This window comes from Prionailurus viverrinus, chromosome D3 (assembly GCF_022837055.1).
Source record: "Prionailurus viverrinus isolate Anna chromosome D3, UM_Priviv_1.0, whole genome shotgun sequence".
Classification (NCBI taxonomy): Eukaryota; Metazoa; Chordata; class Mammalia; order Carnivora; family Felidae; genus Prionailurus; species Prionailurus viverrinus.
This window is the reverse complement of record NC_062572.1, coordinates 82,074,720-82,098,195: the sequence shown is the minus strand read 5'-3', so window position 1 is coordinate 82,098,195 and position 23,476 is coordinate 82,074,720. Positions and strand designations below refer to the sequence as shown.

General features: G+C 42.2%; 1 protein-coding gene and 1 long non-coding RNA gene across 3 annotated transcripts in view; one reads left to right on the top strand and one right to left on the bottom strand.

Moving 5' to 3' along the window:
• Nucleotides 1–23,476, bottom strand: part of PHLPP1 (PH domain and leucine rich repeat protein phosphatase 1) — a 215,499-nt gene that overhangs the window by 4,616 nt on the left and 187,407 nt on the right. The window contains exons 13-15 of the mRNA XM_047827890.1: nucleotides 13,592–13,722; nucleotides 8,652–8,756; nucleotides 900–1,094 (exon numbers count right to left, since the gene is read on the bottom strand). Of these exons, the coding sequence (XP_047683846.1) occupies nucleotides 900–1,094; nucleotides 8,652–8,756; nucleotides 13,592–13,722 (431 nt within the window). The remainder of the gene's footprint in view (nucleotides 1–899; nucleotides 1,095–8,651; nucleotides 8,757–13,591; nucleotides 13,723–23,476) is intronic.
• Nucleotides 1,084–18,929, top strand: LOC125149152 (uncharacterized). Of its 2 annotated transcripts, XR_007145823.1 has the most exons (5): nucleotides 1,084–1,220; nucleotides 9,915–10,012; nucleotides 12,348–12,488; nucleotides 16,141–17,785; nucleotides 18,584–18,929. It is a non-coding gene; the product is annotated as an uncharacterized LOC125149152 (long non-coding RNA). The 2 variants fall into 2 exon arrangements; XR_007145822.1 differs by lacking the exon at nucleotides 16,141–17,785.

The following is a 23,476-nucleotide window of genomic DNA, read 5'->3' as shown; positions in this document are numbered from 1 at the left end:
CCCATCAGTCAAGTAAGAACAGTCACACTAAGTGTCTCACTGGGTAAAGTGTATGTGATGCGAGGACTGGTACATATTAAGGGCTCGCTAGTTGTTAGCCACTACCAGTATTTAGCTGCTAATGCTACATGCCCACTAGAATCTGCAAGTGAGCCTAGGAGCAAAGACCCCTCGCTGGAGCTGCCTCTACCAAGCTCTTCGGGAGGCGCTGTTTATGACTTAGGGTGACTTTAAAGGCTGCTCCACAGGGGCGCCTGGGTGGCTCCGTCGGTTAAGCGTCCGACTTCGGCTCAGGTCATGATCTCGCGGTTCGTGAGTTCAAGCCCTGCGTCGGGCTCTGTGCTGACCGCTCAGAGCCTGGAGCCCGCTTCAGATTCTGTGCCTCTCTCTCTCTCTCCTTCAAAAATAAGTAAACATTAAAAAGAATTTTTTTAAAGGTTGCTCCAAACCAGCGAGAGAAAAAGGAGAGGAAGAGAAAAGCTCATCCTTGTTCTCCTGACCTTCACACACTGGTTCCCGGTCCCGCACGAGTGTTTGCAGGACAGAATTAATAGGCAATTCCTTCACAACCTACAAAGCCATTAAAGTGACCTAAGAAGGCACAGTTCTTTGAAGGAGGGGACGCCTGTAACATTCATCCCTACGAGTTATGAAAAACATTCCAGTTTCTACGGTGACCAAAAGCTCTAAACTACATTCCTGTCATTGACTCGGCCTCCTACAAAGTTGTCTGAACATCAGTATGTCTCAGACGGAACACGGTGTGTCCCCCATGCTTACGCAAAAGCAAATCACCTGAATGCATCTTGAATACCCACATGTGACAACAGTGCTTTGAGACTGTCGGGCAAACGCTCACGAGAAGGGCAAGAAAACACATGGCAGGAACTGTGTTTCACCTTTGCATAACAATGAACGTATTGACCATGTATTCTTCTTCATTTTTGGTTTTCTGCAGCTCTTCGGCCAAAATGTCACTCATCGTACACTGGAGAAGGTAGGGCACCTCCACGTTCCGGTCCCCGTCAAACACCCCGTACAGGGCCTCCCGGTTGTCACAGAAGTTGTTCACCGACAGGGCTGCGACACACAACCTGCAAAGCAAGAGTGATCGGTCCTAAGGCTAAGACGTCTTAAGTCATCTTTCCTTGCCCAGCCCCACGCTGTTAACAGCCTTGTCTCCTCCTCCAGGACCTCAGACAGGTTAAGAATAAGTTAAGGTAAAGTCACCCCAGCTGATTCATATCAACTAATTTTCTGTAAAGCAAAGAAGAATGATAAACATTGATACTTCACACCTGGCCCCCCCACCCCCTATCTTCTGATTTTAGCTTTAAGTTTATTTTGAGAGAGAGACTCGGGGAGGGTCAGAGGGGGAGACAGAAAGAGAAGCCCCGCGCTGTTAGTGCAGAGCCCAACACGGGGTTCGATCTCATGGTCGGTGAGATCATGACCTGGGCTGAAATCAAGGGTCAGATGCTTAGTCGACTGAGCCACCCAGGTGCCCCTGATTTTATTTTTAAATGGCAGTGAAAGACCCGAGAAGAGGAAGTATGGGGGATAATACAAGATTCTGAATCCATGGGTTCACATTCATTCCTAAAACATTTATTAAAGAGAACTTTCACCCTGGGCAAAATGGAGTAACAACTAAAACAATGGGGCCTTTTCTTACGCTTTTAATCTTTTTCCAAACAACTTAAAAAGACGGGGAAAAAAAAAAACCTCTGAAACAACAGTATTGAGACACTGGATGATAAGAAGTGCAGGTCAGAGAGCGAGCTTGAAGCCTGCCCAGCTGATCGCCTGGAGGAAGATTTTGGAGGTGGGGGGGGGGCGGTGGTTAGGGCCTCGGGCGGAGCCTGCTCTGGAGGCCTGCAGAGTCTCGCACCCAAATCCCATTGTTTCCAGGTAACTTCACCGTGGCCCACAGACTCTTCAAGATGAAACCCAGAGGGAAAAAGACTGGCGGACAAATAAAAATTCAGGGCATTAGTGAGTGCGGGGTAACCTCAAGCACAGGGAACCGAAGTCTTCCAACAGAGCAGAGACAGGAAAAACTTTTGAAGAAGTTAATGGTTGAAAAGATTTCAAATCTGATGAAAACTGTAAACCTGTAGATACAAGAAACTCAACAAATAGCAAACAAAAGAAAATGAAAGGAAAGTGTAACAATTGCTGAAAATCAGGAATAAAGGCGGGCAAGCAGGGTGGAGGAACAAAGACCTTGATGACAGCAGACTTACAGAAACAACGCAAAGGCAGCAGAACAACATTTTTAAAGTACTGCTTGAAAAAAGCTGTCAACCTGGATTTCTAAACCAGTGAAAATTGCTTTCAAAAGTTAAGGTGCAAGAAAGACCTTTTCAGATGCACAATTTCCCACAAAAAAGACTGGCAGTATAAGAAATACAAAAGGAATACATGAAGCAGAAGGAAATACCAGATGGAAATCTGAATCTACATAAAAGAATGAAGTGTACAAGAAATGACAAATAGATGAGTAAATATAAAACTTATTTAAAGATCGTTTTAGAAGAGTGGTTCTCAATGGGGCAATTACCCCCGGGGAGACATCTTTGCTGGTCGCAGCTGGGAGCGACGGTGCTGTTGGCACTTAGCGGGTAGAGGCCAGGGGCGCTGCCAAACACCCTGTGATGTGCACAGAAACACCTCCCTCCCCTGCCCACCAACTATCAAGAATTATCTGGCTCAAAACGTCAACAGTACTGAAGTTGAGAAACACTGCTTTAAAAATGACTATTTACAAATTATAACCATGTATTTTGGGGTTTATAACAGAAGTAAAACATGACAACAGCACAAAGACCAGGAGAAGGGAAATGGAAGCACACACTGAAAGGTTCTTATATGTGAAGTATTACAGTTTACCTTCAAATAAGAAGTTAAAGGTTTTACTACAAACACTAAACAAAATGGAATCATAAATAGTCCAAAAGAATGAAGAGAGATAAAGAAGAACAGAAGAGACAAATAGAAAACAATGAACAAATTATAAAGATCATTTAAAATGATCTGTAAAACTGATACGATTTAACCGTATCAATTTCATTAAATATAAAAGTGGTCTAAACACTATCCCAAAAGAAAGTCAGACTGGATTTAAAAAAAAGCAAGACCTAACTGAATTTTATAAAAAGACAAATAGGTTGAAAAGGTAAAAGACCTACTATGCTAACACCAATCAAAAGAAAGCTGGAGTAGTTACATTAATATCAAAGTATAATTCAGAACAAAGATTACAGAAATAGTCATTTCATAATGAAAAGGATCAGTGCATTCATCACAAAGCTATGACATTTCAAATGTTTATGCACTTAATACAACTTTGAAATGCATGAAGCAAAACTGATAAAACTAGGAGACACAGACAAGCCCATAATTAGGGTCTCTCAGCCATTGACAGAACAAGTAGATAATCAGTATGGAGATTCAGGACCTCAACAACAGTGTCAACCAACTTGACCTAATGGACACCCTACCCCAACAACAGCAGAATACTCATTTTTTCAAATGCAGAGAATATTTACCAGTGTAGACCATATTCTAGGCCACTAACATGTCCCAGTAAATTTAAAGGATTCAAGTCATTCAAAGTGCATTCTCGGGGCACCTGGGTGGCTCAGTAGGTTAAGCATCTGACTTTGGCTCAGGTCATGATCTCACAGTCCGCGAGTTCAAGCCCTGCGTGGGGCTCTGTTCTGATAGCTTGGAGCCTGCCTCAGATTCTGTGTCTCCCTCTCTCTGTGCTCCTCCCCCGCTCATGCTCTGTCTCTCTCACTCTCAAAAATGAATAAATATTAAAACAACAACAAAACAAAGTGCATTCTTCAATCACATTGGACAATTGCTTAGAAGCAAATTTACAGCTCTAAATGTTTATATTAGATGTTCTAAGCTCAAATCAATGACCTAAGCTTCCACGTTAAGAAATTAGAAAAGTGAGAGCAAAACAAAAAGAAGAAGATAAAAACAAGAAGTCAATGAACTAGAACACAAAAGCAATAGAGACAAATCAATGAGGCCAAAATCTGTTTTTTTTTGAGAATATCAATAAAATTAATAAATCTTAAATCAAACTGATATATAAAAGGACAAATTACCAATATCAGGAGGAGAGAGCGAGCGCCATTACTACAGATCCTACAGATTTTAAAGGATAATATTAACAAGTTTATGACAATAAATTTGAAACCTAGATGAAAGAGATAAATTCCTCAAGAGACACAAATTACCAAAGTGCATTCGTGAAGAAATAGATAATCCCATAGCAAAGAAACAGAATGTGTAGTTAAAAACCAAAGAAAATTCCAAGCACAGATGGCTTTTATTGGTAAATTCTACCAAACATTTAAGGAAGAAATACTAATTCCGTACAAACTGTTCAAGAAAACTAAAGAAGAAGAAACACTCCTCAATTCATTCTATGAGGCCAGCATTACCCTGACACCAAAGTCAAAGACATCACAAGAAAACTACATGCTAATTAATATCCGTCATGAATATAGACATGAGCAACAAATTACCAGAAAATTGAATCCAGCACCATATAAAAAGGGTAATATGTCATGACCAAGTAGAATTTATCCTGGGAATGCAACGCTGATTCAACATTCAAAAATCAATGTAACTTACCGTATCAACAGATGAAGGAACAAAAATATGATAATCTCAACTGAATGCAGGAAAAGCCCATGACAAAATTTGATACCCATTATAAAAACTCTTAGCAAACTATGATTAGAAGAGAATTTTCTTAACTTGATAAAGGGTGTCTACAGGAATACACTCAGCTCTATTTAATGTGAAAGAATACATTCTCACCAAAATGGATGGATGATAGACACATGGAAAGATGATTAATATCATTAGTCATCATGAAAGGCAAAATTAAACCACAACGAGATATCACTGTTAGAATGGCCAACACTGCCACCACCACCTGATACCAGGAAGCACCGGCGAGGATGTGCAACTAGAATTCTCACACATCGCAGCTGGGAATACAAAAGGGTACAGCCATTACCAAAAGGAATTGGGCAGTCTTACAAAATTAAATATATAATCCTACTTGTAGGTATTTACACAAGAGAAAACATAACGTTCACACGAAAACCTATATGGAACTCTTTCTAGCGTTTATACTTGTATTTGCTAAAAACCTGAGATACCCTAAATCTGTTTCGAATGGTGAATAAACTATGAATAAAAGGAGCATGGGGCATCACAGATGAATGAATATAAAATGCATTATGCTAGGTGAAAGAGACGAGACCGAGGGGGCTGTATTCTCTGTAATTCCATCTATACAACATTCTAGGAAAGACAAAACCAAGGCAACAAAAACAGGTCAAGAGGTGCCAAGGGCTGGGGTGAGCAGAAGGATGGCAACGCAGGGGCACAGGAGAATTCTGGGTGTGATGGACCGGCCCCGTACCCTGACTGTGGTGGTTACATAACGACGTTCATCAGCACCTGCAGAGCTATGCTCCTACCAGGGTGAAGTTTATTGAATATAGGTAACTTCTTACTCTCCAGATAACAAACATTTAAGCACCTGATACGAATGATGGCTAGACAGAGATCTGAACCTGAAAAGATAATCCCAGCTCTCAAGGAGTTAGGAGATGAATAGCAGTAATAACCATTATCCTTAAGCATAGCTCACACTTAAATAGGGTTTACCATATGGCAGACATTGTTTCAAGTACTTCACACATGTGTGACCCGGGATCCTTACAATAACCCTATGAGTACAGGTAGGATTTAAAAAAAAAATTTTTTTTAAATGTTTGTTTATTTTTGGGGCGCCTGGGTGGCGCAGTCGGTTAAGCCTCCGACTTCAGCCAGGTCACGATCTCGCGGTCCGGGAGTTCGAGCCCCGCGTCAGGCTCTGGGCTGATGATGGCTCGGAGCCTGGAGCCTGTTTCCGATTCTGTGTCTCCCTCTCTCTCTGCCCCTCCCCCGTTCATGCTCTGTCTCTCTCTGTCCCAAAAATAAATAAACGTTGAAAAAACAAATTAAAAAAAAAATGTTTGTTTATTTTTGAGAGAGACAGAGACAGAATGCGAGTGGGTTAGGGGCAGAGAGAGAGGGAGACACAGGATCCAAAGCAGGCTCCAGGCTCTGAGCTGTCAGCACAGAGCCTGACGCAGGGCTTGAATTCACAAGCTGTGAGATCATGACCTGAGCTGAAGTCGGACACTCAACTGACTGAGCCACTCAGGTGCCCTGGACAGGTAGGATTTCTAGTGCCACTTGATAGTTGAGGAAATTTAGCCGAAGAGGGTTGCATAACTGGCCAAGGTCACACAGCAGAAAAGTAGGAAGCCCAGGTTCAAAGCCAGGTAGCCTGGCTCTTAGCACTTTGTAATCCTTGCCTCCATTTGTTAATAAGTCATCCTAAGTTATATGGCTATTTGAAGCAAAGTAAAATTTAATACTCATTAATTCCATCTTCCTTCTGTAAGCCCCCCTTGCTACTCAGAATGGGGGTGCATAAAAAATCTTTCAAAAATAGGGTAGTGATTCTTTTCTACTGAGGTTTCCTGTTCTTTAGTCTGAGAAAGAATCTAAATTACCCAGTTGTAGCTCCTGCTTGGGTTTCCCCAAAGGATCTGAAATGACCTGATAGGGAGGCAACACTGCACCCCTTGGGGAGGGAGAAAAGAGAACAGACATCTGAGATTGGGAGGCAGGGACAGCTCCTCTCCTTCCTTCAAGACGGCAAGCAGCAAGCTCCTTGTTTACACGACCACTTTATCTTTTTTAAGTTTGAGAGACAGTGTGCGCATGTATGCACACACATGTGGAGGAGGGGCAGAGAGGGAGAGTGTTAGAGAGAGAATCCAAGCAGGCTCCCCAAGGCCAGTGCGGAGCCTGACACAGGGCTCAAACACAGGAAACCGTGAAATCATGACCTGAGCTGAAATCAGGAGTTGGACATTTAACCGACTGAGCCACCCTGGTGCCCCTACATGACCTCTTTACAATTAGAAAACAAAAACAAAAACAAAAGGCTTCAGAGACTTCTGGCAAAACCAAAGGGTAAAAGAGCAAGGGCAAATGAAGGGAGGACCAGGGGTGACAAGGACTTCTGAGGTGCCGGTAACATTGTATTTTTTAATCTAGATGGTGGTCTGCAGATGTATTCACTTGAGGACCATTCCCAGAGTTGTATGCTTATTCACTTTTCTGCACCTATGTTATACTTCAATATAACAACATATTTAAAAGTAACATGGAAGGGGGAGTTATGCGGGAAAAAAAACCCTAGTTGGTTCCTTTCTTCATTATAACATATGAGTAGATAGTTTTAATATCCAGAGATGTTTCAAAACCAATCTTTGGTTTCACACAGCGGTCTAGAATTAGAACACTTGATTATAACCAAGACATAAGGTCTTCTAAGTTAAAAAGATCTCCAGAAAGGAACTCTGGGTGCTTTAAAAGAATATACTAATTTCTCCCCCCAATACAACGATAATACAGTGCAAAATACACAGAACGAATACGACAACCAAAGCTTGGGCACAATCTTTATCGGGCAAATGGAACAGAGGCGTCCAGATGGGGACTACCTATTCTCTGGACCGCACAAAGCCAGGGCACACCCTTAGGGAGAGAAGAAAGGATCAATGTGTCAGATCCAGAACTTGAATTGATTCTACTTTCTATCTCAAAAAAGAAGAAAGCAGTCCGCATGGCAACCACAATTGTACCTTTTATTTTCCATGAAAGGTATTCAGCTAGTCAGTGGTTCCCATTCCTGGATGCACATTAAAATCACCTGGGGGAGATTTTAAAACATTCTGAAATACTGGGCTTGATTGAAGATTATTTTTTTTAAAGTTCCTTACCTGATTCTGATGTGAACCCAGGGTTGAATACTAATTTAGGTAGTGCTGAATCGTGTTCCACTTGGTTCTTTCCCTGTTCCCAATATTTTGTGTTCTGATACCTTAGCTAATTATGACTATTCTAATTTATAGGATTGTTTCCTTTTCTGGTACTAATTATTAATACCTCTTCATAAAAAGCAAGCAAGCCTGAAGAGCTTGATTACAATTCTCAGGAAAATCAATATTTGCATGTAGGACAAGGAAGGAAAAGAAACTGAGACGGTGAGTCCCGGTGGCCAGACCAGCAGGTGATGTCACAGGGAATGAACATGAAACTCCTTCCAGGATAATTTAGATTGTAAAAACTAGCTTCTTAGAACCCTGACTAATCAATACCGGAAGTGACTGAATACGGACAATCAAGGCTACTTCTCCTTTAATACTAGCCCCTGTTTTGCTTGGCAAACAGGCTTCAGAGAAAGATAGAGAGGCTTTTCAAAAGGGCAGGGATGCATTTCAATACTCACGTCTTCTCCAAACACTGGAGTCTCACACAGACATGATGTGTCAGTTACGCCGTATCCTAGCAACATCTCACAAAGAGAAGAGTATGTGATGCCAAGCAAGGCTTAACCTAGTGTTCAAATGTAAGTCAGGAGGTGGCCTCGCTTTGGGGAATCCTGTTCAAGTAAACGTTACCCGAGGAAAGCGTGTGCTAGCACCGGGCATCTCCCCCGACTAAAGAAAGGAGGTGGGGGGAGGTGGTTCTCACTCCAGAGTTTCACCCACTTGTTTTTCACTCCTGAAGCTTCGGTGTAGCCGTGGCTCCATACAGCTGGGGCTCCAGATCCATCTCCTGCTGAAGGCTGATCAATCTTGAAACAGCGGATGTTACTAAGGAGAAAAGGAAGAGACGGGAATCGTTAGAATCAAATAATGTGTGAATTGCTCCCTTTGTCTGCTAAGCGCCAGGTGCTTACCACTCCTGTGTTTAATGTGTCTGAAATCTCTTACCAGCCAGAAGAACTAGCTACTCAACAAAGCGAAAGCAAAGGAGCGTTATATAGACAGAGCCTGAAAACTCGTTTTCGTCAGCGTCCTGGGGTGGTTATTAGAGACCTTCACCCATCGCCCTAGATGGCGGCTGTCTCCCAGGAGCGAGAAGGACCCCTCTCAACCTCGGCATGAGAAAAGAAAACATTACGTTGGGTGTATTCTTACAACATGAACACCAGATTTGAAAAGTATGGAATCTAAGCCACAGTTATACTGTTTTTGAATGCTGTGAGCAAATTCTGCAACATTCATCCTCAAATCCAGTTTCTGCCCATCTCGCCCCTTCAGAGGTTTCACAAATACTGAGGACTTGCCATCCCCGAAGCTTCCGGTTCTTTCCTCATCGCACGGCCATTCATGCTAAGACTAATAACCATAAAATGATGAAAGGGGTATTTCAACAAATCACACATGAACTATGTGGACTTAAACTGGGAGAGAAGTCATCTCACTTGCCACAACTGGCCCAACAGGACCCAAGACTGAAATACTAAAAGCGTAAACTCTTGAATGGGGTTTTTAAAATCCACCCTACTAGAAAGCATTCTGTGCCCCCCAAACAGGAAATTCTGCAGATGTGAAATAGGTTTTTAAAAAGGCTGGCTACCACATGGTGAACTTAATCCCACTTGTAAGTTGCTACTAGTTTTCTCCCTCTATTACGTAAGAGAAAAATCATGTGTGTCGTCTCTTAACACAAACACTTTTGTCATGACCCCAAGAATTTATCTGTTGGCATTCATTAACTCCAAAATACAACCCTTCAACTTTAAGAAGGAAATTTATATCTAATTGCATTCACTTTGATTTTAGAAATAGCTGGTGGCGGTTTCTTTGAAATTTAAAAATATTTCGTGAAAGAAAAGTTTCTACTCTCAATTGGCAGCAAACATTCGCTCTTCCCTTTATCCTCAAAAGCCAAAAAAGCACCAGCAGAAAATCCTGAAATGAGATTAATACCTTATTTTACAGCAGGGCTATTTATCCTCTTTTCAGAAGTTGTCATTCCTACCAAGAAAAGAGGGGCATTGAGTGAGTCTGCTGTTATCTGCTCTTCATGGGACCCTGCTAGCAGATTTCATCCATGCACAACGGTAAGCACATGCAAAGGGTTTCTTAATAAGGCATAACTAAGGGTTTCACTGCATCTCTGCTGCCTTTCTGAACCCCAGAGAAAAAGTGAAGGCTCATTTCTAAAGACAGTTATGCTTTTTATTATAGAACACAGAGCCTTCAAAGAAATAATGCCACTTCCCGGCCTGAGTATGCTATTTTTTTCCCCTAGCCTGAGTATGAATGGAAAAAAAAAACAATCCTTGAACTACCCCCTGCCCCCCAAACGCTTCCCAGTGAAGCAGGGGTTTCTCGTTCTCTGCCCAGCTGATACAGTGTGGCTGAGCAGCTGTCCGAAACGACCTGAACGCTGACTCTTGCACAGCTTCCGAGGAGTCTGAGAGAACATGCGAGCCGGAGCTCAGTCACAGTCACGCAGAAGCGTCAGCCTGTGCCCTTACCCTGTCTCGCACAGAATAAACAGGCCATCCCTCCAACAGCACAAGAAATACAGTAGATACGGAAGCTCTTCCAAGTTATTAAGAAGCCACAGCCTCCCAGCTGTGAAACAGAAGGCATCATTTTTACATAAAAGTGTTATGTGGGCCCCTGGGTGGCTCAGGCGATTAAGTGTCCCACTCTTGATTTCGGCTCACGTCATGATCTCACAGTTCCTGGGGTGGAGCCCGTGTTAGGCTCTGCGCTGACAGCAGGGAGCCTGCTTGGGGTTTTCTCTCTCTCTGCCTCCCCCCCCCCCCCCCATGAGAACTCTCTCTCAAAATAATTCTTTAAAAGAAAAACTGTGATTTCATTGTCTGTTACTTTTTAAAATTTTTAAATTTTTTTAAATTTATTTTTTGTAGCTTATTTGAGAGTGAGCGAGCACGAGTGAGGAAGGGGCAGAGGGAGAGAGAGAGAATCCCAAGCAGACTCTGAGCTCTCAGCGCAAGGCCTGATGCGGGGCTTGATCCCACGAACTGCGAGGTCATGACCTAAGAAGCCGAAATTAAGAGTCTGACAACCGAGTCACCCAGGAGCCCATGTCTTTTTTTTTTTTTTTTTTTTTTAAATCTTAGAACACACATCTGATGCTTTGTAGTAGCTCAGGCCAGTCTAGTAACATGTCCATTGCAGAGACTTTAACAAATAGATTTTTCTTATGGATAACAGTGGGGTAATCATAAATATGTGGTTTTGCATCTTTTTTCTAATTATGTCATGAACATTTTCCCATGCCACGTTATATTCATCTTAAATATAATTATATTGATGATCACCTCTGTGCCTAAAATGAATACCACATTTCTGATTATTTTTTAGAATGAATTTTGCCATAGAAAACCTTGATCTAAGTATATGAAGATTTTTAAAGGCTTGATACACAGAGTCCATAGCTTTTAAGAAAAGTTATGTTCAATTTACAGTACTCCAGCAGCACCAATTTGAGGGGGGGAGTATTAATACTTCCTTGATACACTAGTAAGTTTGAACGTGACATTTTCGTGCAACTCTCTGTACTTCTTTCGTGAAATTTTAACCTCCTTCACTTATTTGCTGTTCGAGTACTTTTCTTATAAGAACGTTTTTAACAAGAATATTAATGCTTGTATTTTTCCTGTTTTTTTTTTTTTTTGCCACCGTTTCTTCTTAGTTTGTCATTTGCCTTTTAGATTTACTCTTGGTTTTTTTTCTGGAAAGAGATTTCAAACTTTTGTGTATACAAAGTATTTTTAAATACTTAGAAATATCAACACCAATTATATATATTGATTTCTACTTTTGCGATCCCACCCTCCCACCCCCACCTCCCACTCTTGGACAGAAAAAGATGTTTTCTGGCTTGTGAATATATTCATGTGATTTTTTTCTTACTTTTAGAAATTATTTCATTTTATAGAGTTCTTTAATTTAGCTTTAATTTATTTTGGTGTGTAATACAAATTCAACTTAATTTTGATATAATTGTTTTATACAAAATTTCGTATATTTATAAAAATACGCAAAAGCTAGCTGCGTTAAGATGAAAATATATTTTGATAATCCAGGTACTCTTAGTTCTAGAAGTCTCTTAGGACTTCCTCCTCATCATATGGAGGAGAAAGCTGAGGTCTGGACAGACTCAAGGATTTGGGCCAAGGCTCCACTAACTGAGAAAAAGTACAGAGCGCCTAGACCCCCTGCAGCTCTCCTAGGACACTCTGCTTAGGCAGTACTCCTCAATTATAGATTGAAATCAATTAAGTACCTGAAACAAATAGGCACTAACTAGGCCAATTCCATCCAGGAATCGCCTCGAGCGATATTCAGATTTTAGCTGGCAGTAAACACCTAGGATAATATTAATGACTGCTCTTTTAAAATTCTCCTCCTTTTCAGTTTTGTTCTAAGACAACGGAAGAGGACTTTTAGCAGGAGACAGCACAACAGGGCTTAAGCATAGAAAGCAAACACAATGACTAACGTGTGTCAGTGTCCAAGACTTAAGCTGGCTGCAAGAAAATTCAGAAAAGTTTAAAGGTAATGATGACCATCCATAATCCTATCATCCAGAGAATAACACTATTTTAACATTTTTATATCCTTGCAGGCATTTTCTAGGTGTACACATGCACACAAATTTATTTTGGAAAAAGTGGGAACATACCATACAAATATTTTGTAAATATTCTTCTCATTGAACTTCATACGTAGGGATCTTTAACTCTACATCATTTTAAGTGTATTATTTTGAGAGAAGAGAGGGTGCACATGCATGCATGGATGGGGGAGGGGCAGAGAGGGGAGACACAGAATCTGAAGGGAGCTCCAGGCTCTGAGGTGTCAGCAGAGTCTGACGTGGGGCTCGAACCCATGAAGCGTGAGATCATGACCTGAGCCAAAATCAAGAGTCAGATGCTCAACTGACTGAGCCACCCAGGGACCCCTACAGCATTGTTTTTAATGGCTATATAATATTCAATTATGAAGCACAATTCTCTTGACAGACATTGAGAGTTGTGTGAGAAGAAATTTTTAAAGACGGTTTTTTTCTAATGAGGTTTCCTCCTTCAATGTTTTACCCAGTGAACTTCAACCTGCAATTCTTTATCGACATCAAGAGTGACACCATATCAATGAATTCTTTCCCCAAACACGGTAACTTAGCAGGATCTAACTATCCCACGCTCCCAGTTTTGTTTAAACCATCTGGATTTTACCAGATCGTTAGTTTTTCCCACATCATGCATCTCTTTCAATCCTTTCCTAACATTTGCATTGAGCATCACACCATATCCTCAGTAACTGAGGTGTAAGTTTATGTCTTAGTTATTCATGGCTCTCCTCTGCGTTTTTCTTTATATCCACCTCCCCCCCCCCCCCTTTGTATTCATTATTCTCATTCTCTTTTTGCCTGGATACTTCCTCAAAGACTTTCTGAAAGGACACTTGAGTATCCAACTATTTGAAATTGTTTTTGGCCCTCCATTCTGGTGAACTATGGACTCACAAATCGCTCCAAATGTGTGTAGATACAGCTAAGAAGCCACTGGGCACTTCATACTGTTTAATGTTTTCACTAAGTTACAAATCGCGTTGTCCGTGAACGTGGACAGGGCTGCAGGGCATCACGAAATACTTACTTCAGCAATTCCAGGGTTTTGTGATCAAGGGCAAGTCGGGGGTTCCCAGTCAGGTCTAGTTCTTGTAGTTTTGGAGGCAGGTTTTCTGGCAAAGTGACTTCGCTTAGCTCATTACAGCTCAGGTCCACGCACTGAAACAAGAAGGGGAAACAGGAAGTGACGGCCTGGACAAGTGGTTCAGGTGGCTCTACGTTCCCACCTGTTGCTTGAGAATCAGTCTGCCATTCACTAGACTATGCTGGCCAAGTGCAGAAAAATAAGATTGTCTGCTACCCTCCCATAAACATTTAAAACAGATTCTGCTATCTGCAGTTAAAATGTTCACTTTCTTTGGTTAACACAGAAAACCCGTGTTCTTTATTCTCCCCCTCGTTATCTTTTTAAGTTTCTCTCTACACGTAAAACAAGCATTAGCTGAAAATCCCAAGGATAGTTTTTCCGATGGCTCACAAAATCTCCACACCTGTTATGGCCATAAGGGGTACAGTCAACATCGAAATGGAACTTTGAAGGGGCTTCCTTAAATCAAAATACCTGCAAGATGAGGAAGGCAGGGACACCTTCAAAATGAGAAGATAATTCAAAAGCTCAATAAGAAACTGGTAAAAGACTAGCTGTTGGGCCTGCCTGCCGCCTGCAAGGAAAAAGGCAGGAGTCAAATAAGGATCCCACCCTCCAGGCATGCAGTACCTAGATCCTCCCCCAGCTCCTGCCTAAAATCACTCGAAAACAACGACAAAAAGGGTCAGCATGTTGATTAGGACAAAACTTGTGTTATCTGCGAACGGGGATAGTACCTCCTTTCTCACAAAACTGAGGTAAGCCCTAAAAGAGGTGCTGCGTTTGTGTTCTGAGAGCAGGGAACCGGAGGAGAAGGTGGCTCACCATCTACAAGAGGGAAAAGGAGTAGTTGGCAATTTTTCCGGGTAAAAGAACACGTAATCCACTATTTGGCAGAAAGGGGTAGGAAGAATTCAATTATCCGGCTTGAGGCTGCACCTTCTTATGATTTCAGAAAATGCCTCAAGAGCCTGTTAAAAATCTTAAGATGGTTTGAAAGGCAAATTGTATCCAAGAATTTCAGAATCTTTAAAGCAGACAAAATCATCTTTTTTGGAAAAAATTTTAACTTAAATCTGTTGGATTGGGGAGGGACAGAGACCGAATGAACACCTATATTTTGGGAGAAAAATATTCTCAACTGACTTCAAATAATGCAATGTTTCCACACAAATTGTTTTATATCCTTGCTCTCAAGCAGTAGCAATGATATAAAATTATATTGTAATTTTAATTACTTTGTATCATGAGAGTGTTGTAACCACTTTATAAAAAGTTGGACAAGTGGAAAAGCTTAGAAAACTTGCCTTTATATGTAGCGCCCTAACATAACCAGTGTTTAAAATTTTTAAAAAACACAAATGTAGATACAATTTCATCACTTATTCCATATCTGGACTCCTAGCACCTTTAATGGCAGAAGACATATATTCATTGAGCCTAAACATCAATAGGGAGGTGGTCATCTTTTTGTTTTGTTTTTCCGTTTATAAATAATGGTTGCATCAATAGTCAACTGGACTGTAATGAAAAACCGCTAATACTGAGAATACTAAAGACGGGCTGTTCCATCAGGATAGTCCGTGTACATCAGCACAGAGAAGGCAAATGCTGCCAGTGCGATGTGCTGGGCAGTGATGAAACACAAGCTTGAGGACTGGCCGGTGTGCGTAACTTAGAACGGGTGGTCGACAGAAACAAAAACAAGGTCAGAGCATGAACTATGGGGAAAGACTGTAGACATCTCAGAACATTATGGAATTTTATGAAATTGATAGGCATCGTTTTCTAATTTCACCTAATGATTTAAACACTCCTAGCTCTGCTGGTGTAAAATTGCTCATTCTTTAAATTACCAAATTATACAATGAGTTCAGTAGGGTGTTTATTTATGAAGACAATGCTGGCGTTGTCTTTATAAATAATCCTCTTAGAAGTGGTGCTTACCCCCATCACGTCCCTCTGTCTCTCCCCCTTCCCCCTCCCCCCAAGGCCCTTAATTCACTGCAGCCAGTTCCTGTGCCCTGTCCCACAGAGTTGTCGCCTCTACAGGGAGGTCTGGGGCCGCGGGGGTCCTGACTTTGCTCTTGTCTCATCCCCCTCCGGCCCACTCCCCACAGGGCTGTCAGGGGGACTGTGATGTGCTTAATCCCATCTGATCCCACTCGGGCTTGTCTTTCAGTCGCTCCCTACTGCCTTCCAATCTGCCACCAGACTCCTCCGCATGTCAAATAAGGCCCTTCATCTCCACCTTTCAGCACCTGCTTCCCTGCACTCTATATTCAGCGGTGTCACAGTTAATTCCAGCTCCCGCGTGTGTCATGTTCTCACTTGGGCTCTGCACATACTGCTCTCTGTGACCGGGGCTCTTCAGGCTTTCCTCGCCCCTTACCTGGCACAATCTGCCCCATTCTTGTCAGTCTCAACTCAACGCCAATTCCACTAGGACCCCTCGTTCAAAGTTTCCGCTTATTTATTCCTCCCATTAGACTACGAGCTCCTAGAGAACAGGGCCGGTGGCTTCTCCCCCATGTCCTTAGTGCAGCACAAAGAACAGATGCCAAATGCCTGGGAATTAGTAGACAATTATTTGTTGAACAAAGAAATGAACGAATCTTCCGAGAAGATCCTCCAGTAATTCAATCCGCTAGGATGGAAACGGAGATACGCGTGCTGAGATTAAGTTCAGTCGAGTAAATCGCATAATGGCAGGTAAGGAGAGAAATACCCTTTCATAGTTCTATACATTGGAGGAGGTTTGATCATGAAAATTACAGGGTGTTGGTTCCCAGCGCTGACCTACTGGCATTAACATAAACAGTCAGTGCTCTACTTACAAGCTCTATTCCTTATTCTTTTAATAGTCTTCAACAAACACTTGTTGACTTGAGTGGTTGTAATGGCTACCACTAGGAAAACAGAAAATTTGGGGGTGAGACTGGAGAAAAAAAATAGTACTTGTGTATTCCATGACGTTTAATGTATGTTTCTCTATTGTTTAATGCATTAAAATTTTCTTGAAAATACATTATTAAATAGAATGTTAAATCAGTCTACAAAGTTACCTTTCCCTCTTTCAGGCCTATTTTAGGACATAGCTTACAAAAACTACTTGGCTATAATACAAAATTCTGGTAAGAATACTCAAAACAGAATTATCCAACCCTTGGAAAAAGTGAGATAACTCATAGTTGGAGGAATTCAAGATTTAGAGGGGAAGGACCGCTAATACGTTTAGCTAAGAGCACAGGAAAATAATCAGTGCATCTTAAAGAGAACTGATCTGACATTTAAGTATAATTATCACCAAAGCTCTGATATCTTTATTATGTTTTCCTCACAAAACCTTACCAAAGACACGGGCGTATCACTTTTCACAGCAGCGTATTACCTATTACCCCCCCGTAATCGCCTGGACTGCCCGGAAACAGCAGAGTCACCTGCTAACCCTGAGCGATTCTGCAACCGCTTGCTTCAGTCTTCAGACCACAGCCAGGCCACCAGCGCAGCCACGCGGCCCTCCAGTGCGCAAAGGGGCACTCCCAATCACCTTTGCACCCCGTGCCCTCACGGCAGGAAAAGCTGCTGATGTAATTATTTCTGTAATTGTTCAGAAGTGTATATTGTTTAAACCGCCCCACCTTTTAGGGAGTTGCAGAAGAAGACCTTTCATCTTTCATAAAGCCTTCCCTCTCTGTATTTACATACACTGTGATTTTCCTCCGAACAGGTTCACTGATTTTCATTACGAATTCCTAAGAAGCAAATAAATGCAAGTGTTCATCCAAAAGTGCCTTGATTTAGCACCTACCTGGTGGCAGACAATAAGCCAGACGTCAGGGATCTACAGAGCCGGCATCACAGTCCCCACCCTGGGGAATTCCCAGGCCAGAGTGGGAAGTGATTCTCCCTCGGGCTGCGAATCAGTAATAGGTACAAGTGTGCACGGGTGTGACAGGTTAAGGCTTCCGAGAGGGCCTTCCAGGAGGGAATTTTTGTGAAGAATCGAAGATAACGAGGCAGAGAAAACAGGAGGGCATCCAGGGAGAGAGAATAGCACACGGCTTACCAGGACACGAACCACGAGTGACTGGCGTGGCCGGGGATGGCGGAGAGGCAGGCAGGGACCAGATGGTAAGCTACAGACTGTGTTTCAGGTAGAAGTGGTCTGTACTACCTCCCTCTCTTACAGTGAGGAGACAGCCTTTTAGCTTAATAGTAAAATAAATATACACATGTATTGTTTCCCACTATGTAACTTGTAGCCAGATTCTCTTGCAACACTTAAACTATATTTATTCCTGATGTTGTATAGACTAAGTGGTCACTACTGTAGGATGTTCATATATCTAAGTAAACTTGTTAACTAAATGAGCCAGTCAGAACCTGTCAAAGATACTCAGACTCCAAACCCAAAGCTGGAGTTCTGTTTTTCTATATAGGGGCGCCTGGGTGGCTCAGTCGGTTGAGTGTCTGACTTTGGCTCAGGTCATGATCTTGCGGTTTGTGAGTCTGAGCCCCACACTGGGCTCGCTGCTGTCAGTGCAGAGCCCGCTTCAGATCCTCTGTCTCCCTTTCTCTGCCCTTCTTCGACTTGCGCTCTCCCCCAAAAATAAATTAAAAAAAAAAAAAAGAAAGAAAGAAAGAAAGAAAATGCATTCTTTATATAAACTGAGCAATTCCTTTCTATCACTACTTCTTAAAATTGGTTGTGTATGCCTTTGGAAGAATGCAGTGGTAGGTATATCACAAAGTTACAGGGCACCTGGCCCATGCTTCTCTAGGCTTCAGTTTTACTCAAAGATTATGGACAGAAAGGGCTTTTATGTTTACACGAAAACTAACAGAAATGGTAAAAAGTAGAATGCAAAATGAGGGTGTGATTTTAGATTGCAGAGGTGAGACTTTAGAGAAATTTGCTTGTGATTTCAGGCCACACCCCAGACTTCTGGGCCTATCAGCTCACTTCTCTTCAGCCTTAGGGGCAGAAGACTTTGAAGAGCATGACGGTGACCACGTCACTGCCTACTTCCTGAGGACTCAGCCACGCGTGCTCCTTTCGTTCATCTGCATGTATCCATGCCCCACCGCATATGATGCACGCGGCGTTTTGTTGGAAAGGACATGGCTCTGAAGTTAAAAGGATCTGCCGAAATAATTGTTTCAACTAGAGTTTAAAAACCATCAAACAGGGGCGCCTGGGTGTCTCAGTCGGTTGAGCGTCTGACTGACATTCTCGGCTCAGGTCACAATCTCGAGGTTCGTGAGTTCGAGCCCCGCGTCGGGCTCTGGGCTGATGGCTCAGAGCCTGGAGCCTGCTTCCGATTCTGTGTCTCTCTCTCTCTCTGCCCCTCCCCCATCCATGCTCTGTCTCTCTCTGTCTCAAAAATAAATAAACATTAAAAAAAAAATTAAAAAAAAAATAAAAATAAAAAATAAAAACCATCAAACAAACTAGTCTGACTTAATTCGTTACTCCAGTTTTGAAAGAGCATATGCAGTCCTGGCTTCCTGCTGTTCTGTCACGAGTGAGGCAGGGAGAAGACTGGCATGAACGGCCACCCGTGGTCTATAGACGCTGCATCATTTCTTTCCTCTGCCCTTGTCAGGAGCCCTGCCCCACACAGAAATGGACACAAGATTCCTGGCACGTGAGAAGATCCCCTACATAATTATTACCGACCCAGATTCTAGAACCCTAGTGACGACTGCTCCCAGTTTCTGGTTTTTAGAGACACAGGACAAATGCCTCCATGACCTTTAAAGTCTGTGAGGTCAGCTACTCTACCCGGCTGACACCGAACTGGTCCCTGATCTGTCTTCATTTGCATTATCCTACTTTCCGAAGAATTAATCCCTTTTCTTTCATCCATTTGACCCAACAGTTCCCCATGTTCTTTGTGTCTTTATCACAGAACCGGTTCTCTCTCTCTCACCTCACCTTACAAACAACAGCAAACAGAGTTTGATTCCAAGGGATATTCAGCTTCCTGTAATCAGTGTTCTCAAGAGTGTGGCATATTAAAGACACTTCATGCTGCATTTCCCCGTGAAAAGAACACAGATCCTAGAGATGAGTTCACTCAACTTATCGAAGTAGTTTATTACTGCAGAGTATAGCATGGAAATAATCTGCAGAAAATTTCAAACACTTTAAAAGACACTGTTCACCCAGTAATTAAAATCAAGCTGCCACAGGAACATGTCAAATTTAAAAAAGAAATCGCTGACGTCGTGGTTACACTACAAATTTCTCTCACCATATGCATCACCTGTTTGTTTTATCTACTCAAACCACACTGCAAAAAGGGTTAGAATAAATCAACAACTGGAGGTTACTCCACTAAGAGCTTGGGGAACCGAGCGCTGTATTCACGGTCACTTTGGGTTTTTGGATTCATCAGCCACTAGTAGCCCAAGTGCAGACTTCGGCCTAGGACTAAGCAAGCAGAGTCTGGCTTACGTGGTGACTCTGGGATCATGTTTTCCTGTCTAGCCCACGGAGAGCTGATCTACATCCAGACAAAGCCTGTCTATTTTAGAACCAGCATAGAACACAACCTGCTCCAAGAATACAGGACTGGAGGTAGGGAAGACTAATTTGAAAGAGATAAACAAAGGGGAAGACAATAAAACCAAGGAACAAAAGTGCTCTGGCACTGGGTCCACATGGGCTCACTGGAAAATTCTGAAAGGATACTTTTTCCTACTACCAACTTATATGACCTTCCTGCCCAAGTACAGAAGTTGATGCTGGAGGATGAGCAGATGTCACTGAATGTACCAACATGAGAAGAGGCCAGACCTAAATTTTATCCAAGATAAAATAGAGGAGGGTGCATACAGCCTGTTTTAGGGGTACAAGAATAGTGGCTTAGTTCCTCAAGTTAAAAAAAATATATTTTAGCATATATATTTTAGTAGGGGAACTTATTTACCCTTTTAAGTAGTAATTGGCTTTGAAGCTTCGGTAACAAAGCTGTGAATAAGCACTTTCCTTTAACGTCTTACAAGATGAGACTGTATGGAGAGAACAAGCTAGTTAAATATACCAGGGCCTGTCCCTCTTTAAATCATGTTACCTGCTCAGGTTTTATAACTGCAAGGATCTTCATTTATGATAAACTTTATAATTATGGCACTTTACTTTCAAGAAGCAATAGGAATATAATCTAGGGTTATTAACTCAACAATGAAATTTTAGTATAGGCCGAGTGTTTCAACTGAGGATAAAAATTATCTCTTTTACATTAAAAACATGCTAATTTAGAGCTCAGTTCGCGGTGAAGAGGCGCACAGGTGTTTTTTCACTTGAGATGCAGCAACTCTTTTTACCAAGAATTTTCTTGGTTTAAATGTGTGTACCTGCTTACACAGCAATTTAAAATATTCTCATGTGAGACAATGACATTTCAGCTCAGAGTTCTAAAACAACAGATCTACTACTTTTTCGACACTAGCTGCCCAGGGCTGCAAAACGGATACTTCTGTACATAAAGGATGCGAGATGGTGCCCACCGCCACTCCCATCCCAGAGCAAACCCCGACAACAAAACCGCTATCTGCTGGTAATGGAAGCGCTGCGCGGTAAAGACCGGATGTTGTTAACATACGGAGAACGCTAAGATATAGTAGCTGGGATAAAAAGAAAAATCAAGGAACAAAAGAAAGAAAACCATTAAAAAAGCAATACCAGAAGTAAAACCTTTAAAGGAGCGATAAAGTCAAACAGAGCGAAGGCAACAGGGGAAGGCGTTAAACAGATTTACAAGGCGCCGACCGACTTTAGAATCCAGGAAGGCAAGCACGGGTCTTGGAGAGGATTCGGTTTCACAGAAGAAGAGTCAGATTTTGCAAAATCTAGCTAAAGCCTGAAAAGTTTAAATGTCTATCTGTACTTTAAACCAGATACTTGGGGAAAAAAAAAAAACCCAATCTACAATTTCGAGTAAGAAAACACTACAAGACAGGTGCAGAAAGTAAGACCAGCAAACGGGAGGTTGTTCTTGTGACTCTTCCCTTCTCGAGCTGGTGCCCCACCGGGCACGGTGCACAGAGACCAGTTTAATAGGTCCCTGTCATAGCACAGCCCCCGTGTCCAGTAATGGGCAGGACAGGAGCCCTGGGAAGCTTAGCTGTCAACCTCGTGCCAGTGCTGGAGGCAAAGAAGTATTTGTTTACGTAACAAATTTCCAGATTTTGATGGTCATCAGGCAGAATAGCTGCTGCATATAATCACAGCTGAACCACATCAGGAGTGTATTAATTATAGCTAACATTACAGAGTTCTTCCTGCGTGCCACTCCTATTCCAAATGTTCACACGGAGTATTTCACTCATCCTCACAGCAATACTGTAAAGGAAGGACTAGTCTTCCCTCAGTTTACATATGAGGAAATGAAGCAGTTAAGGAACTTTTAGCTGGAATAAAATTCCAGGTCTGTTTCCTTTCAGAGCCCTGCCTCTTCACCCTTGTGAAAGGTACTATATGGAAAGCAGAAGTAAACTATGTCTATGAGCTTATAACCAATGTTCTAAAATGCCAGTGATGTATGAAGTGATAGTGTGCTCTAGGTAAAATACATCACGGCCCAAAGCATGCACATACTTAGAAAATGACTTGTATATACCTCAACCATGTAAATGGATAAAAACCACCGTAGTGAAAGATTACGCATGCTACTTAAAGTGTCTTCAGTGGGGGCGCCTGGGTGGCTCAGTCGGTTGAGCGTCTGACTTCAGCTCAGGTCATGGTCTCACGGTTCATGAGTTTGAGCTCCACGTCAGGCTCTGTGCTGAGAGCTCAGAGCCCAGAGCCTGCTTCGGATTCTGTGTCTCCCTCTCTCTCTCTGCCTCTCCCCTGCTTTCTGTCTCTCTCTCTCAAAAATAAACAAACGTTAAAGAAAATAAAGTGTCTTCAAACGTCTACATAATGTCTTAAATCTGATACATAAAGATCATAACAGAAAGTGCCTGGAGGGTGGCCAAGAAAGATGACTTTGGTTCCTTTTTAGGAGATTAAAATGTGCTCCAAGTCTATAACCACGGAGTTATTTCTTACTAAGCACAAAACTGACGACCAGAAATGCTAAGATACAAATGAAAAAATACATTATATGTAAATAACTTCTTACTTTTGCACCAAAAATCATGAATAAGAAGTTGTTACGTGGCTTTCATTCTGGCAGGCTGGTTTCATCCTATGATCTACCCTGAGGCAGAAGTCACGAATTGCAGACTGTTTCTGCCGCCAATTTACGGTCTTCATGGACACAAATCCCTTTGTTTTTCAGCACCTCACATCAGATGGGAATAACAGCTCTTCTGCTAGTTTCATTAAATTGAAATGAATGTTTGGGGATGGGAACGATGCTGGATCTATCAAGGGAATTAGTACTAACTGGGTGCTGTGCTGGTGGATACGATTTAATCGCGTGAGTCTGGGGGAGGAGCATGCAGTTTGTTAACTTTTTCAAACTGCTGTCAGGCATTTGAGTGACCTACTCTTTGAGCCTCATAACCACCCTGGAAATGAGGACAAGTATCGTTAGATGGGAAAGAGTTAGGTGACTATATGGTTAGCCTCAATTCACACAGCTAGTTATGCACAGAGCCCAGAGTATCACTTTCCCAACTCCTGATCCTGTGTTTTTTATTTATCGCTGTTGGTTTTTCCCTCTGCTGACAAGGCAGCGTAGCCCAGTGGTTGGAAAAGATGGGACAACGTCAACTGAGAGTCTTCAATCCAACAAAGGTGCAGACATCCTGAACTGATGAATTAGAGAAAGCAATTCTCTCCTGTGACCTGCTCTTGGAGGCTACGGA